This window comes from Pempheris klunzingeri, chromosome 6, assembly GCF_042242105.1.
Source record: "Pempheris klunzingeri isolate RE-2024b chromosome 6, fPemKlu1.hap1, whole genome shotgun sequence".
Taxonomy (NCBI): Eukaryota; Metazoa; Chordata; class Actinopteri; order Acropomatiformes; family Pempheridae; genus Pempheris; species Pempheris klunzingeri.
The window spans coordinates 27303198-27318629 of NC_092017.1; the positions used below are offsets into that span (position 1 = coordinate 27303198).

At 42.7% G+C, this 15432-nt stretch overlaps 1 protein-coding gene across 1 annotated transcript; it reads left to right on the plus strand.

The window, feature by feature from the left end:
* The first annotated feature begins 706 nt into the window (after positions 1 to 706).
* On the plus strand, positions 707 to 14024 carry pomgnt1 (protein O-linked mannose N-acetylglucosaminyltransferase 1 (beta 1,2-)). The gene is made up of 22 exons (XM_070831694.1): positions 707 to 811; positions 993 to 1224; positions 1919 to 2021; positions 3124 to 3239; positions 4177 to 4242; positions 4454 to 4567; positions 4665 to 4782; positions 5058 to 5156; positions 5302 to 5429; positions 5794 to 5864; positions 6098 to 6173; positions 7416 to 7499; positions 7675 to 7716; positions 7963 to 8021; positions 9392 to 9464; positions 10024 to 10152; positions 11380 to 11505; positions 11595 to 11659; positions 11737 to 11781; positions 11881 to 12016; positions 12340 to 12449; positions 13527 to 14024. The coding sequence occupies exons 2-22, from the start codon at positions 1105 to 1107 to the stop codon at positions 13606 to 13608; spliced, it is 1962 nt and encodes a 653-aa protein (XP_070687795.1). The 5' UTR covers positions 707 to 811; positions 993 to 1104; the 3' UTR covers positions 13609 to 14024.
* The last annotated feature ends 1408 nt before the right edge of the window (positions 14025 to 15432 follow it).

Here is a 15432-nt window from a genome sequence, read left to right on the forward strand (position 1 = left end):
TTTGGAGCCCCCTGAGCCAGTGTTTGAGATGTCTTGTTAATAACAGCCCCCTAAGAAAAGCCAGCTTGGGGGAGCTGAGAAGGAGCGGCTGTACTTTACCTGCAACAGAGAAACCAAGGTCCCCACCTGAAGCCAGACGTGGGAGGGGAGCTTGTCGGAGAGCATCTGGTAACCTGGCCCCAACCAATGTGGATCTACATGGAGGTGTCACCTTGTGGCCCACCACCTGCAGGGACAGGCAGTGGTGCACTGTAAGCCACGCAGCAGACAAAGTGGGGACCTGGGTGTGCAGATCACTGGATTCATGGGGCTGAACTGAGCTGGTAGCTGGACATGTGATACATGATATGCCTAAAAAGAGAACCAAAACTAATAACCTTCGTCATCAGTAGTATTTCACACGGCTACATTAAGGTGGCTTTGATTATTAAAGATTTTCAGGCACAACACTGCAGAAGGTTTAAGGTTTTTTCCCTTAAAAATTAACTTAATATAATGATAATATTGATTTATGTAATATTTAATGTAGCCTACATAAGAAACACACATTTTTTAATTTTATTTAATTTATCATTAATCCTTTAGAGGGCAGTAATGAGCCTAACAGCTTCTATACAGCAAAGAAAACACAGAAGAAGAAGCAAGAGGAGAGTTTTTTTTTTAAAGAAGAAGAAGAAGACGCTCGTGACGTCATTGTCGTGCGACAGAAACACCGTGCTTGTAGCATGTAGCAGCAGATACAAGTGACTTTGCTGGATTTTGCCTCTTGCTGTCAGATTAAAAAGACGAAGCGAGGATTAATGGCCACTCTGTGAGTACTAACGTTAATGTTTCACCAGTAAAGAGGCGGCTGGAGTGTTTTAAACTCCTGGCTCAGTGAGCTAGAAGTACTTCGTTACTTCGCTGGTGTAAAAATAGTTAGCTAGCTGTCGTTAGCTGAACTTGGTGGTCAGCTGACTTTATTTCTGACCCGTGTTTTTGTTTCTTTCCAGATGACGATGTGACAGCCAGACGTGGTGTTGTGGAGCAGTGCATGTCCCGGCCGCAGGAGGTGGAGGAGGAGGCGGGCAGGCGGAGGGTCTGAGATCGGTGTCGGTGTCCGGGATGGAGACCTGGACCCCAAATCCCCGCGCCAAGCCTTTCATCCCCCGCCAACAGAGAAGCCTGTACCTCACCTGGAAATACAAACTGACCAACAAGAGGACGATCCGTCGGTTCTGTCAGGTGAGTCTTGTCTTTGAAGGAGGTGCTCTCTGTCTGCATCCTGCAGTTTGATCCAAATGAGACTAAAACTGACGCTTTGGTGCCACATTGAGTTTCAAAAACTGCACTGTGGTAGATACTTTCTCAATTTTAAGGTTTGAACTGCACACAAATGGAAACTACTCTTAGAAAAGGTTGCTTTTGTCTTTGCCAAAGTAAAATCTTTGCAGACTTCAGTCTCGATAATCTTATTTTTCCTTGTTGTACACAGAAGAAATCCAGTTTTACGATGCTGTGTTACATTTCCTTTAATTCCTCTGAAGCCCAAAGATACTTGAAGACAGCAGCCGGTTCGCCCTGCTGCCGTCTGTCTCACCACCATTTTACACAGCAGCTTCTTTCTCATCCTGCACCATGAATCATAGTTTTTTCTTATGGCGACTACGACTTGTATTTCATTATGCAACCTTGTGTTGTAGAATTTACAAAATAAATGAACCTCGTAGTCGCAAATTTATAAGATTAACAAGAAAGACGGTTGGTGTGGTAAAGAGGTGAATGGTTTCTGCCTCTGTGATGGGATTGTTCAGTTAGTAGAGCTGAACATATTGATCACAGAGAGAAAGAAAGGCTCCTCCACAGTGACACACTAGTTTTAACAGCTAATGAGACCCACATGACATTAAATGATGTTTTTTTTTTTCTCCATCTGCAGGCCGGCGCTGTGCTGTTTCTGCTGATAACCGTCATCGTCAACATTAAGCTCATCTTGGACACAAGAAGAGTAGCTAATGAAGATGCAGCAGCTCAAGACTACGGTGAGAAACACGTCCAGTGCTCCTTTCATCTGCTGTGTGCTTTAGTTTCAGCTTTAGGCTAAAATATGATGTATATCTCCACGTTTCTCCCGTCCTGGCCTCCCTTCATTCGCTCCCCGTATGTTCTAGGATTTGATTTTTAAGATTTTACTCTGAGTGGACTAGCTCCAACCTGTCTGTCTGATCTCCTACACCACCACATCCCATCAAAGTCAGTCAGATCTGTTGACCAGCTTCTTCTGGTTGTGCTTTTATAGCCTTTAAACTCTGGAACAAGTTGCCTCTGCTTGTTAGGCTGCCCCTACACTGCCTGACTTAAATCTGTATGATTCTTTTTGTCCTGTTGTTTTTATCATTATGTCCTTTTATATTTTAAATTGTTTCACTTCCTTTGTTGTCTTTTGGTGTCTTGCTATGCTGATTGTGCAGCACTTTGGGTTTTAACTGCTGTTGCTTTATAAATGAAGTTGAATTAGATGGGCTTGGTCGGACACATGCCTCTTTCGTTGGTTGGTCCACCACATTTTTTTGGGCCTGTCTCTCGAGATCATCTCCCCTCTTAGTGTTTCTTCTATAAGGCTTTTGTCTTTTGCTTTGTTGGGCAAAAATGAGCAAAATTTGACAATCCACCTTCTTAAATCTGTAACCCTCTTAAACTATCAGTGTTACCTTCTTTCCCGCCATTTAAATTTAGCACATAAAACATTTTCTGCACCGTCAGGATCACATGTTTTATTTACCAGCTGGTCCTAACCCCTAACGGAGCGACATGGGTAAAACCATGACTCTAGATATCATGTACACAATTTCCTCAAAACTCTGTCGGACGTATTTGGCATCTTTGGAAACATCAGGATATCCACAGGAATGTGTTCTCTAGAAGTTCAGTGTGTTTGAACGATGATTAGGCTCTATGAGAATGTGAGGCTGGGCCTGTGTGTCCGTCCAGCAGATTAACAAAGTATGAATCTCCTTTTTTCTGGCACCTCCAAGTCTGTTTAGAGCCAGATTTTTTTCTTTGTACTGAGTAAATGTTTGAGACTGAATATGCGTCACATCTCTGCTTTATATTGTGGAGAACTTAATCTTGTTCCCCTTTCAGATGACACAATACCCAACATGGAGACACCACGCAGGCCGGCTAATGGACGCAAGGTCCTGGACATTGAAGTGTACTCCAGCCGCTCCAAGGTCTACGTGGCAGTGGACGGCACCACTGTGAGTTCAACACCGCAGAAATCCTTTCAATTCCAATCAGTCCCAAATCAATATTCCTGGTTTAAAACGTGCTGAGTCTTATCGTTTGTGTCTTGTACCTGTTATTTTAATCAGTAATAATGGTGTTTTACTCACAAAGTTAATCCTGGGAAGGCAGCAGTTTTGCTTAAAAAGAGGACACAGGTTGGAAGCAAAACTTCAGAGTAACTGGATTTATTTGGGAGAGAACTGATGGCAAACAGTAAAAATTATAATAAACCTCCAGCGTTTAAGTCATGCTTGTGTTTATTTATCATTTCAGTTTTAAAGTGTACAGTTAAAATGTGTCTTCAGCACAAGTACAGACAAACTGTTAGACAGACAAAGTCAGACAAAAACACAAAGCACCTAAAGAGACAACGTCAAAACCTGAGAGTAGTAAAAGATCTGAGTTTGCTCATATTAAGTGCCTGTAATGAAGTAAAGTAAGTAACGTTACAAAATGATGTAACATGATGAAGTTTCTGTGTGTGATTGTTTTAACTAAGGTGTAGTTTTCCTCTGCAGTCCCTTAGTTATTACCAACAAATAAATGCTGCTTGTGTTTTTCACACTTTGATAGTAAGAACCAGAATTACCTTTTAAAGTGAGAGTGTAACTTTACCTTCTGTGATGTGAAGCTAAATTTGCAGGTGGAGTTTATTTATTAGAAGGATTTCTATCAAATGCTTAAGATGTAATTGGATCGCTCACACGTGGGCATTGGCCTCCTATGACATCACTCTGTGTTTACAAAACCACTAAGCTAAACACTTCAGATCCAGTTTTTACTCAAAGTTAAATAAAACCAGAAACTATCTTGGTGCTTCTTCAGGGCGTGCTGCTAAGTGAGAGCACAAGCTTTGTTGTGAAGTCCAGGAAATCGGTAAAACCTTCTTATCTTGCTCTTGTGCTGCAGGTGCTGGAGGATGATATGCGGGAGCAGGGCAGAGGAATCCATGTGATTGTTCTCAACCAGGCAACTGTAAGCATTTCCTATGTGTTCTTTGTTTAATGTTAATGCTACAACAAACGACAGGCACTCCGTTAATGACACTGTCTTGCAGACTTATGCAAATAAAGATATTTTTGCTTCTTAATGGAAGAAAATCATCTTTTTTTTTTTAATTAAATGGGGTCAGTGGAAAGGTCGGATACATCAGTCACTGTCTGCGGTGTGTGTGTCTGCTGCTCAGGGTCATGTGATGGCCAAGAGGATATTCGACACCTACTCTCCCCACGAGGACGAAGCCATGATCCTCTTCCTCAACATGGTGACCCGGGGTCGAGTCCTCATCTTCACCATAAAGGTCAGTCGCTGCCGCAGCTGCGGGGATGAATCAGATATCGGTTATTCTGGTTCTATTCATGTGACAGATGAAAAGAAAGTGCGTCTTTGTCCTGCAGGACGAGGGCACGTTCCACCTGAAGGACGCTGCGAAGAACCTGCTGAAGAGTCTGGGCAGCCAGGTGTCCCTCAACCTCAGCTGGAGGGACATGTGGACTCTGGTGGTGAAGAAAGGAGGTAGACGAGCAAACTGTCTTTAAAAAGTAGACGCTGCTCTGTCCACATGTTGCACAGTCAGCGGCGTCTCCTCATGTCCGTCCTGACACTGAGGAGATGAGCACAAGTTTGTGTTCCTGTGTGTTGAACAGCAACATGTCTGTCCAGTTTCACCACAACACACTGGTGTCTGTTTATATTGGACATGAAAAAAAGAAAGAGAACAGTTTAACCATCTGATCGAGCTTGCTTTGTAGAGTTACCTGGCTTGACCAGCTGACTGTGTGGGATTGCAGGTCAGGTGTATGGAGAGAAGCACTCAAAGTCTCCGGCTCTGTCCACCTGGGGAGACCCGGTGCTGCTGAAGACCGAGGTGCAGCTCACCGCCTCTGAAGGTAACACGCCTCTAACTGATCATGCTGTGATGGTCAAAAGCTGGACCGAACCAAACTCTTTATGTCTTGTGTGACTTTTTAAAGCACTTGGTGAAGGTTTCCTCTTAAATGTCTAACAAACCGAACGCAATCCTCCGTCCTGCAGAGGCAGAGTGCCACTGGGCAGACACCGAGCTCAACAGGAGGAGGAAGCTCTTCTGCAGCAAAGTGGAAGGATACGGCAGCATCTGCAGCTGCAAAGACCCGGCGCCCATCGAGTTCAACCCCGACCCTGTAAGACCCACAGCAGGACTCTTTACTCAGTTCTTAGATTGAAGTATTATTATAAATTTAAATGATGGAGCTTTGGATGTGCTGGTGCGTGGATCTTTAGTGTTTGACAGAGTCCCTCTCCCGGTTTCTAGTCTCTATGCTAAGCTAAGCTAACCAGCTGCTGGGTCTAGCTTCATATTTACCGTACAGCCAATCAATCTTCTCATCTAGCATTTTTTACATCATCCCACCAAGGATATAGTTTGAATACCGCAGGGCCTCATAACGAAAGCGTCGCTGCAGATTGAAATAAAACTGTGCTCGAGGACATCACAGTATCAAACTGACAGCTTTGGTTTTATTCACTGCGTCTTTCTTTCTCCAGCTGCTCAACAATAACGTCTACAATGTCCCAGTGGCCGTCATAGCAGGGAACAGACCCAACTATCTCTACAGGTAAGAGCTCTAAACTCATGTTGGTACTTATTTGGTGGTATTTCACAGATAAACTGCATTCAGACATCTCATGAAGATGTATGAAGGCAAACAGACCTTGATAGTAAATATTCTGACACATGAATTACTTGCTGCTTTACTTGACATTTATACAGAAGAAGATAATTACCCTCATTAGTCTCATGTGTCCAAAAATAAAATCACCATCACTTGCCGTCTTTTTTTTTTTTCAGGATGCTGAGGTCTCTTCTGTCAGCTCACGGCGTCAACCCACAGATGATCACCGTCTTCATCGATGGATATTATGAGGTACCAGGTTTTGCTCTCCCTCCAGTGTTCATCACACCACTGATACTTGGACGATTGGTCTGTTAAAGGTGCAGTTTGTAGGATTTAGGAGGATCTTTTGGCAGAAATGGATTATAATATTCATAATTAAGTTCTCCGTGGTGTGTAATCTCCTGAAACGTACAGGCACTACCCATAGGAAGTGTTTTTTGAAGCATGCGTCTCATTGAACATATTCGCTTCCATTTTATCTAATGAATCGATCCACTCTGATTCCATGAGATGTGCGATTGACGTGAGTCTCAGAAACCCTTCATGTGTTACAGTCACACAATCATCCTGCTGTTTATGTGTTTAGAACTTCTTAAGCATGTCTCCATTGATTGATCAAAGCTCCCAGAGGCTATCAGTTGTATGTTTTTGGCTGTTTTTGTTTCGTAACATTCTGCTGTCAGTCAGCCTTGTGAAGGCAGGTCAGCCGGGCGCCGTCCTCTCAGCTCCCAGGAGCAGCTGCAGCTTGAGTTTGGTGGCAAAAGAGGAATAAGTGGCTGCTGGTGTTGGTTATCCATTTTATGTTGTGAGGAATTAGAAAACCCAAATTTTGACACATGGAGGAGGGTAGCTGGGGGGGTATTTGTTTGGTTGCACTTTGCAACATCACCACTAGATGGCACTAAACCCCACACAGTGCCCTTTAAGAGCCGATTCTAATGAAACAACAAATGTTTTCTCTCAACTTCTTATTATATTATTTTCAATATCTCATTAAATGTTGTGACATATAAGTAATTGTTCTAATAATTCTTTTTGTTATCCACCCATGATTTTATATTCTGTGGACCATAATAACCATCAATACTTCTGAAATAGTTGATTGTTTGTGTGCTTTGCTCTGGGGCTGTTTATAACTGAGAGTTTCACACAGCGGCTTGTAACGCTAAATTAATGACTGCACCTGTGAACGCCAGAATGAATTAGTTCAGCTGTATGACTTCAGTGCACCTTTAGGGGACAGAGGGTGTTATTTCACACATCAGAGGCCATATTTACTGCTGGGTGTTGGTACCTGAGTCTCAGTACTGATGCAAACACTATACTGTGATACTTCTCATGTAGCACAAAGTAGAAGTCTCAAATGTAGAATGTAGTCAACCTGTTTTGATACTGTGGGGAGTGTCCCAACTACACCTGGGATCATTTCAGGCTCTGGTAACGTATTCCTTGATAAAGAGCTCCACCACTGAGACGTATTTTTCCACCCAGGAGCCTATGGATGTCGTAGAGCTGTTCGGACTGAAGGGAGTTCAGCACACACCCATCAGCATCAAGAACGCCAGAGTGTCTCAGGTAAACATCAGCCTGCTCCTCATTTTTACGGGTTGACACAGGATTCATATCATATTCAGTGGAAAACACCCCCTTAGTAGACTAATTAACACCCATGGTCACCAGGAGCAGTGTGTGTGGCTGTTTTGTTTCCGTCCTGTGAAATTCAACAGTCTGTCTCTGCTTTCTGTCGCAGCACTACAAGGCGAGTCTGACCGCAACCTTCAACCTTCACCCAGTGAGTCATTTGGCTTCCTTCTGTCACGACACACAACAAACATTTACTCTGCTGTGAAGCTGAAGAATGAGCTGTGAGGTTTCAGTTTTGGTTTCAGTTTGCTCCTTAGTTTATTTACTGTCTTATCGATCAGTTTGCTCACTAATTAGAACTGTCGGTAATGGTTTGGCCTGTGAGTTGCACTGAATACTGTAAACGCCTCACAGCAGCACAGACTCAGCTTGTGTTCTATTTTATTTCCATCAGGACGCCAACTTTGCCATCGTCCTAGAAGAGGACCTGGATATCTCCATCGACTTCTTCAGGTTTGTTCTCCAGTTTGCACAAGCAGCGCTAACTTATTTATTTATTTATTATTTCAGAATCAACTTTATTTGGCCAAGTTTGTACAAGCAAACAAGGAATTTGACTCCGGTGAAGCTTGTCTCTCTATGTACAGTAAGAAATAAACTACAACAATAAGAACAATATAAGTACTCAACAACAGTCCATTTAGAGGGGAAATAATACGACAACTCATCAATGAAGTAAATTGCCAATTGGTAATTGGTATTTTAAGACATGAGGCAGGATTATTGATATTGGAATATATCCATATACTGTGTCACATGGATCCATAGTGAGATATATGCATTTTTATTAGAAGCCATAATAAAGAACCTTTCACGATCTTTAAGAGAACTCTCTGTTGGGTTATGTGGAGGCTGTTTTCTTCACGTCAGCAGCAGAGGAACCCTCTCGGCGGGCAGCGTCACCACTAGGTGGCAGTAGATCCACAGTCGTAAAGCTCCTGTCTGTCCTGTTAGAAATCCATCCTTCCTTTGTTGGACTCCTGCTGCTTTGAACTGTGTGTTTGCTGCTCTAAAAGCTCCAGCTCCCCTTCTGGGCTGACTGGCCTGTTTGAAGAGTCGACTTCAAATAGTTTGGAAGCCGTCATCTCGCTCACTTTTAAAGCCAGTTTGCTCTCTGAAACGAGCTGCGGGCTCTCAGCAGGAGAGCGGTGAAAACCAAAGGCTGATCTCCTGTGGACAAAAACACGCTTGCCTTTTTTGTTGTTTACTGCTACAAACTCTGCTCTTCCTGGGCTTCTTGGAGTCCTTCCAAAGTCCTGAATTCAGTGTTACAAATATCAGTCTTCTGTCAGAATTAGCAGGTTTCTTCAGCCAATCTAATGCTTCCCTCTAGATGTTAAAGCAAACAATCGTTTCGACAGCTTTTAACTTTGTGCCACCAGTTTGTCTTTGTCCCGTTTCCTGTTTCAGCGTGACAATGCCCCGTGCACAAAGCCAGCTCACTAATGCTCTCGTGGCTGAATGGGAGCAAATCCCCGGAGCCGTGTTCAACAACTGGTGAAAAGCCTGAAACCACAAGAGCAGAGGCCGTTCCATCGATGCCCGTGGTTTTCTGAACGATCTGTTCAACCATCACGTGTCAAAAATACGTTTTAAAGAGTGCTTCACTTAAAAACAAGAGGAAATAAAAAGATAAATTGCAAAACACAGTAAAGCGTAAAAATGGAAGGAAACAGACTCAAGAGGAAGTGAATCTTTATAAGAGATTTAAAATCTTCTTGATTGGTCAGAAAAGCTCATTAAAATGTATTTTATCTCGAGTTTACTTTCACTCTCAGTTTACCTCAGACACTGATGTAGCTGCTTTTCTCTTTGTTCTGCAGTTTTCTGAGTCAGACCATCCACCTGCTGGATGAGGACGACAGCCTTTACTGCATCTCGGCCTGGAACGATCAGGTGAGCGCTCATGATGAACCTGCCCGTCATCCTAAAGCCTCCTCTCTCCTCCTGTCCATCCCTTTATCTTAAAGGCAGGGTTTTTTTTTTTTTATGAGCATGTTGTTGCTCCTCTTTAGACCCTTTTAAACATGTAGTAGCCTAGTTCAGACAGCAACAAGCATGAAATCATTATCCTGGTGCAGTTTAGTGCAGGTGTGTGTGTGTGTGTTTTAGCTGGTACTGGTTGTGTAACTGACGCCTCGGTGTCTGAATCTCTGGAGGTTTTAGATTGTTTGGAGTGAACTTAACAAAAGAACAGAATGATCTGTCAGTTTTCTTTTAACCTCAGGGTGTAATTTAACATCGTCCACAGCAGAGACACCACAGGATCTGTTTGTTTGGTTTGTAAACATAGAACTTATGAGCAAATCTCCCCCTTTAGTTGTTTTCTCTTCTCGTTTCATTTTCACCATTGCTTTCTAACCACTGAACGACCTGCAGGAAGACTTGACCCCACAGAAAGTGGCGTGTGTCACTGACTTCTGCTGCTGCTGTTGTTGTTGTTGTTGTTGTGCAGGGCTATGAGCACACGGCCGAGGACCCGTCCCTGCTCTACAGAGTGGAGAGTATGCCCGGCCTGGGCTGGGTGCTGAAGAAGAGCCTCTACAAGGACGAGCTGGAGCCAAAGTGGCCGACACCTGAGAAGGTGCAGGATTTATCTTTATTCTATTATAATAATAGAATATTATCGTTATTATTATTCTGTGATAATGAGCCCTGACCACTCCTGGATAGGAATCATATACAGTGTATATACCAAATCACACCAGATTGATTTCACCCTTTGGTTTCACTTCCTTTCTTTGTCACCTTTTATTATTTATTTCTTCGTGCGTTGACGTTTGCAGACACGGTTAAAGAGTAGCAAGTGAAGAAAGTAAGAAGCAGATGTTTTTCTGAGGAGTCTTGTAAGCTGTAATCAGAGCGGTCATTTGGCTTACATTCATGGACACAAACATGTTTCTTTTTTTTCTTTTTACATCTTGTTGTGCTGCCTTGTAGTGGCTTAAAAAATCAATGAATGCTGCTTTAAGTATTACTACTGCTGCAGTTGTGAGTAGGGACCAACACTGAGACACTGATAACAGAGCTGATGGCTTTTCAGTTAATCTGATCAACTAAAATCTGGATAGAAAATCTAATAAAATCAGGAAAAGCTCTCTGATAAAAGTACGTTTTATGCTTAATTAGAGGTAGTTTGCCTCACCATTGCTTCTTTAAACTGAACCAAAGTAACACTGGCTAATTCCTGACGCAGTGTGTGATTTTTAGACGGCAGACCAGCTTTCTGGAGCACGAGGAGTCGTGGTGTGTCACACAACAGTGTTGGCATCTCGTGTTGTACCATCCTGCCTCTCCCTTTTTTGCACAGATGTCAATGCAGTTCTGTTGTTCCCTCCGCTGCTGACTCAGGTGGAACAAAAATGATCCCCCGTTCCATCTAAGTGTGTTTTATACAGAAGATGAAGCAAAGTAAAGCTGCAACATTCCCGCCTAGAAGAGGCAGCATGAAAGTGGCTACTGATTCTGCCTGATTTCCTGATTTTTTTTTTTTCCTGCAAATGCTCCCTCATCTCTAGTTTTCTTCCCACAACACAGATGTTAAATGTTATGTAAACTTCAGGGTTGGATGTTGGTTTATCAGGAAACATGATCGCAAAATGTCGACAAATAAACACGTCGACTGTGATGGATTATCTGTCTAGAGCAATATCTGAAAATTGATCTTTCATAGAGTGAATTGAAGCCAGCAGCTGTCTGAATGGGAGGATGAAAAAACCTCCCTGGCATGGACCTGTGAAGTGTGTGAGATTGTACTGAAGATGTTATAAACTGTGGATGAACTCTGTGTGTGTGTGTGTGTGTCTTGTAGCTGTGGGACTGGGACATGTGGATGCGAATGCCCGAGCAGAGAAAAGGCCGAGAGTGCATCATCCCCGACGTGTCCCGCTCTTACCACTTTGGCATCATTGGCCTCAACATGAACGGCTATTTCCATGTAAGATCTTTTTTTTTTTTTTTTTTTAATAAGGCTCCACGATTTAAGTTCATGATCAACATGATGTCGTTTCTCTCTTCGTCTCATAGGAGGTATACTTCAAGAAACACAAGTTCAACACTGTTCCCAACGTGCAGCTGAAGAACATTGACAGGTGTGTACAGCCAGGTGTTTTTCTCATCACCGCTTCTTGAAGTGTACATGGAAAATAATGTGGCTCCTTCTCCCCAGCTTAAAGAAAGATGCTTATGAAGTGGAGATCCAAAACCTGCTCAAGTGAGTGAGACGCTGAGTCTGCGGATGATTTAGATTACACCAGAGTGTTTAGGTTACACTATTAATTATGTGTGTGTGTGTGTGTGTGTGTGATCCCAGGGAAGCGGAGGTGCTGGACCACACTAAGAACCCATGTGAGGACTCGTTCCTGCCAGACTCTGAGGGGAAGACCTACATCATGTTCATTAAGATGGAGACGGAGACGGACACATCCACCTGGACGGAGCTCGCCAAGGTACTCAGTGAGAGCAGGAACGTCCGTGTCAGTGGATGTGTGTGTATTAGCTCATTAACTACTAATCAAGGTTCTTGAAAGTTTGGAAGATATTTAATTTTGTTTTCAACTCATTTAAACCAAAAACTTGCTCTTGTTGTCATATTTGTTTGTTGTGGGTCTAAAGTCATTCTGTGAACTTACATTATTTTATATAGTATCAATGTAGATGTGGTGTTAAAGCCCTGAAAGTCTGGAAAGTCTTGGTTTAAGTTTTTGTTAATGTGCCATTGAATGATCCTTTCTGTTTAGTCATAATGACTTTGTGTCTGTCTTCTGCTCAGTGCCTCCATGTTTGGGACCTGGATGTTCGGGGGTACCACAGAGGCCTGTGGCGGCTCTTCAGAAAGAGGAACCATGTCCTGGTGGTGGCTGTGCCAATCTCTCCATACTCGTAAGTAAAGCTCAGGTTCTATTGACGCGTAGCCGCGCGTGGGCTCAGTTGCTCAATAGCTTTGTGGCCTCCTTATGTTTCTAAGAGTGCCTTTAAAATACTACAGATAACGTGATAACCTGCAGTCATGTACCATTGATCCACTTTTCTTGTCAGTAGTTAGTTACCTGTGCAGCTCTGGACTGTTATCGTGATAAGACTCTGCCTGTAGCAGTGTGGCGGTCGTCAGCTTCACAGAGTATTGAGGCCAAACCAGCATGTTAACAGTCCTCTGTCAGTATCTGCACTGGATTTGTTTAGATACAGTTCTGCTGAGCATTAGGAGCTCACAGCCTCCTACACAATCAGTATCAGTGCTGAGATGAACATAAAGATATATTTCAGGTGGCAGCTGCACCTGAAGCACAGACTGTTACTGTCACACGACCATTTTAGATGTACAGCTATTAGATAGTTTGTGTAGAAGAGGTGAGTCTCATCTTCATGATGTAGGAAGGTTTCCTCGTGGTGCAGGTGGAGCAGACAGCTGTAGTCTCCGCTCAGGAACAAACTAATCATGGTCAGGTGATCATGGGACACCGGGAGTGTAGCTCAACGCTTTTAAGAAAGATGCCAAGTGATTACAAGCTCTTTACTCACATGATGGCAGCCTGAAAGCCTCATTTCATGGAAGACGGTGGGACTAAAATGTATAACTTGGCCAGAACTATGACGAGCTAACAAGGGCTCTGTGTTTCTGTTTAAACCAAAAGAAGAAAGAAATGATTTGCTCCATCTGTTGCCGTAGCTTCCTGCTGGCTTCCTTCCTCCGTAGTTTTACTTTATTTGTCGTAACAGTTTTATATATTTGCTTTTGCTGTTTCTGCTGTAGGTAATATTTGACTTTATTTCACAAATGTTTTGAGGAGAATAGAAAAGATAACACACACACACACACACACACACACACACACCTGTAAACACAACAAAATAAGTCACAGTCTTTCCCTTTCTTATCTTTTGCCAACCCCCCCCCCGTCCACTCTGTCCTCTCTCTGTCCTCCTGTCTTTCCATCCATCTCTTTGTTTCATGACCAGCGTCAAGAAACCAGCCATTGTCACTCCCATTCACTTAGAGCCTCCGCCCAAAGAAGAGGGAGCACCGGTGGAGCAGATGTAGACCTGATGTTTCTCACACACACACACACACACACAACCAGCCCAGGCCTTAACTCTTCTTCTCACCACCTACAACCACTAATAATCCAGCCTGGGACCCACAACTACAGAAGTGACTTTTCCTAGCAGTTGAACTTGTGCACCAGAGGATACCTGGGAAATGGAGTCCTGTTTTCCTTTTTTACGTCTGTTTTTTTTTTTTTTTTTACAAAAGAGGGATTGACACTACAAACTGCACTACTAAATCCATTAAACAGCTTGAGGAGGAACAGTTAAACACAACTGAACAACCGAAACAGGCCGTCAACCGATGTCTTCGTCTGTTTCCGTGACAACCGTGGGTGGATTTGCGGTCTGTTGAATGTTAAATTCAAGCTGTGACTTTTCAGCAGGAACGGTACAAATGACAGGAACACACACCCACCTGGATTTATCCAGTTCTCCTCTTAGTTTGCTGTGTTTTTTAACTACTGAGTGCTTTGGTCATTTTGTACATACGTTTTAACTTATCTCTATTTATTTTACATCTGTCGATCCAAAAGGAGTTCACAGGTTTGTTTGCATTTTTTTTTTTTAAACAAAAAGATCCACTTTTATCCAGATCAATGCATTTTTAAGAGCCTAACGTTTACAGATAATGAAATAATAATGTATATACATGCCTATATATATTTTTTGATGAAAAATTTAAATGGTCAGCATATTTTTCAGCAGTAGATATTGAGTTTGGGTGAGAGAGTTGATAACAGCCCTGTGGGTTTTTACTATTATTGACTGCTTGGGTCAGTTGCCTCGGATTGGGTGTTATGAGGGGATCTCAGTGGCTGAAACAAACAAAAGAGAGGTTTAACCACGTTAACTCCAGTTAGAAACATGGCAGAATCAGGGGGAAATATATATCTTTGATCATATACTTACTGATTTCTAGTTTTTTTTTTTTTTTAAAACTATTTCTTAAAGCTGGGTATCAGGAAAAGTGTTGTTTGGATGTCTGAATCTTCAACTGATGCATATCTCTGACATTCATAATACAAAATAAGTTCAGCTCATAATTTTAGTTCCCAGTTGAAACATTAGTTGCAGTTGTGTCATTATAACACAGTTTCGTGTTCACTGCAGTGTCGTATGTTCCTGAATGCAGCATGTGTGTTACAGTTAAATCAGTGAACAGTGTGCTCGGTGCACAGTTTTGGCCTCTCTCAGCCACCGTAGAGGCTACAGGCTGCAACACTTGAACACAACGCAGCGACTTCAGCCAGCTTATAAACTCATCATATAGACAGGATGCAGAAAGTGTAAGAATATTAAGGAGCTGCTACATAACGGATGGGTATTTAAAGGGCGCTCATGTATTTTATGACATAAAACACCTGCTGTGATTGACCAGAAAGTAGCAGCAGCAGCGTTAACTCGTCTTTCTCACACCTAACAATGCAAGGAAAGGGTTTGTTCTGTCATTAGCCTTATTTTTTTTATGTCATGTCCGTCATCTGTTGGAAGGTTTGTTCAAAAACATCATTGACCAGTTGCCAAGAACCAAAACAATATTCCTAAAATGGTTAAAATGCTCACCGGTAGCTGAGGAGTGGTTGCTGCTATTAGATCCATTATTTCAACATCACAACATTTCCTTCACCTCATGGAAATAAGATGTTTCCCAGAGGAAAGTTGATTATCTTGATTATGGTAACTAATCCAGATCTCGTAATTAAGAGGCTCTAAGTCGCTTTACAGCCTCTCAGGTGTTTCCTTCAGTGAATGCAACATGTTCAATCGTGATCAAACACTAAATTCATACTCTCCATCATGGAGGACTTGTTCCGTC

What these genes read in the sequence shown, in the direction of transcription:
- pomgnt1 (XM_070831694.1), top strand. Translation starts at nt 1,105, where the DNA reads ATGGAGACCTGGACCCCAAATCCCCGCGCCAAGCCTTTCATCCCCCGC. An exon ending in TCATCGATGGATATTATGAG is followed by an intron (nt 6,174 to 7,415) that starts GTACCAGGTTTT and finishes TTTTCCACCCAG; the next exon opens with GAGCCTATGGATGTCGTAGA. An exon ending in AGTGGCCGACACCTGAGAAG is followed by an intron (nt 10,153 to 11,379) that starts GTGCAGGATTTA and finishes TGTGTCTTGTAG; the next exon opens with CTGTGGGACTGGGACATGTG.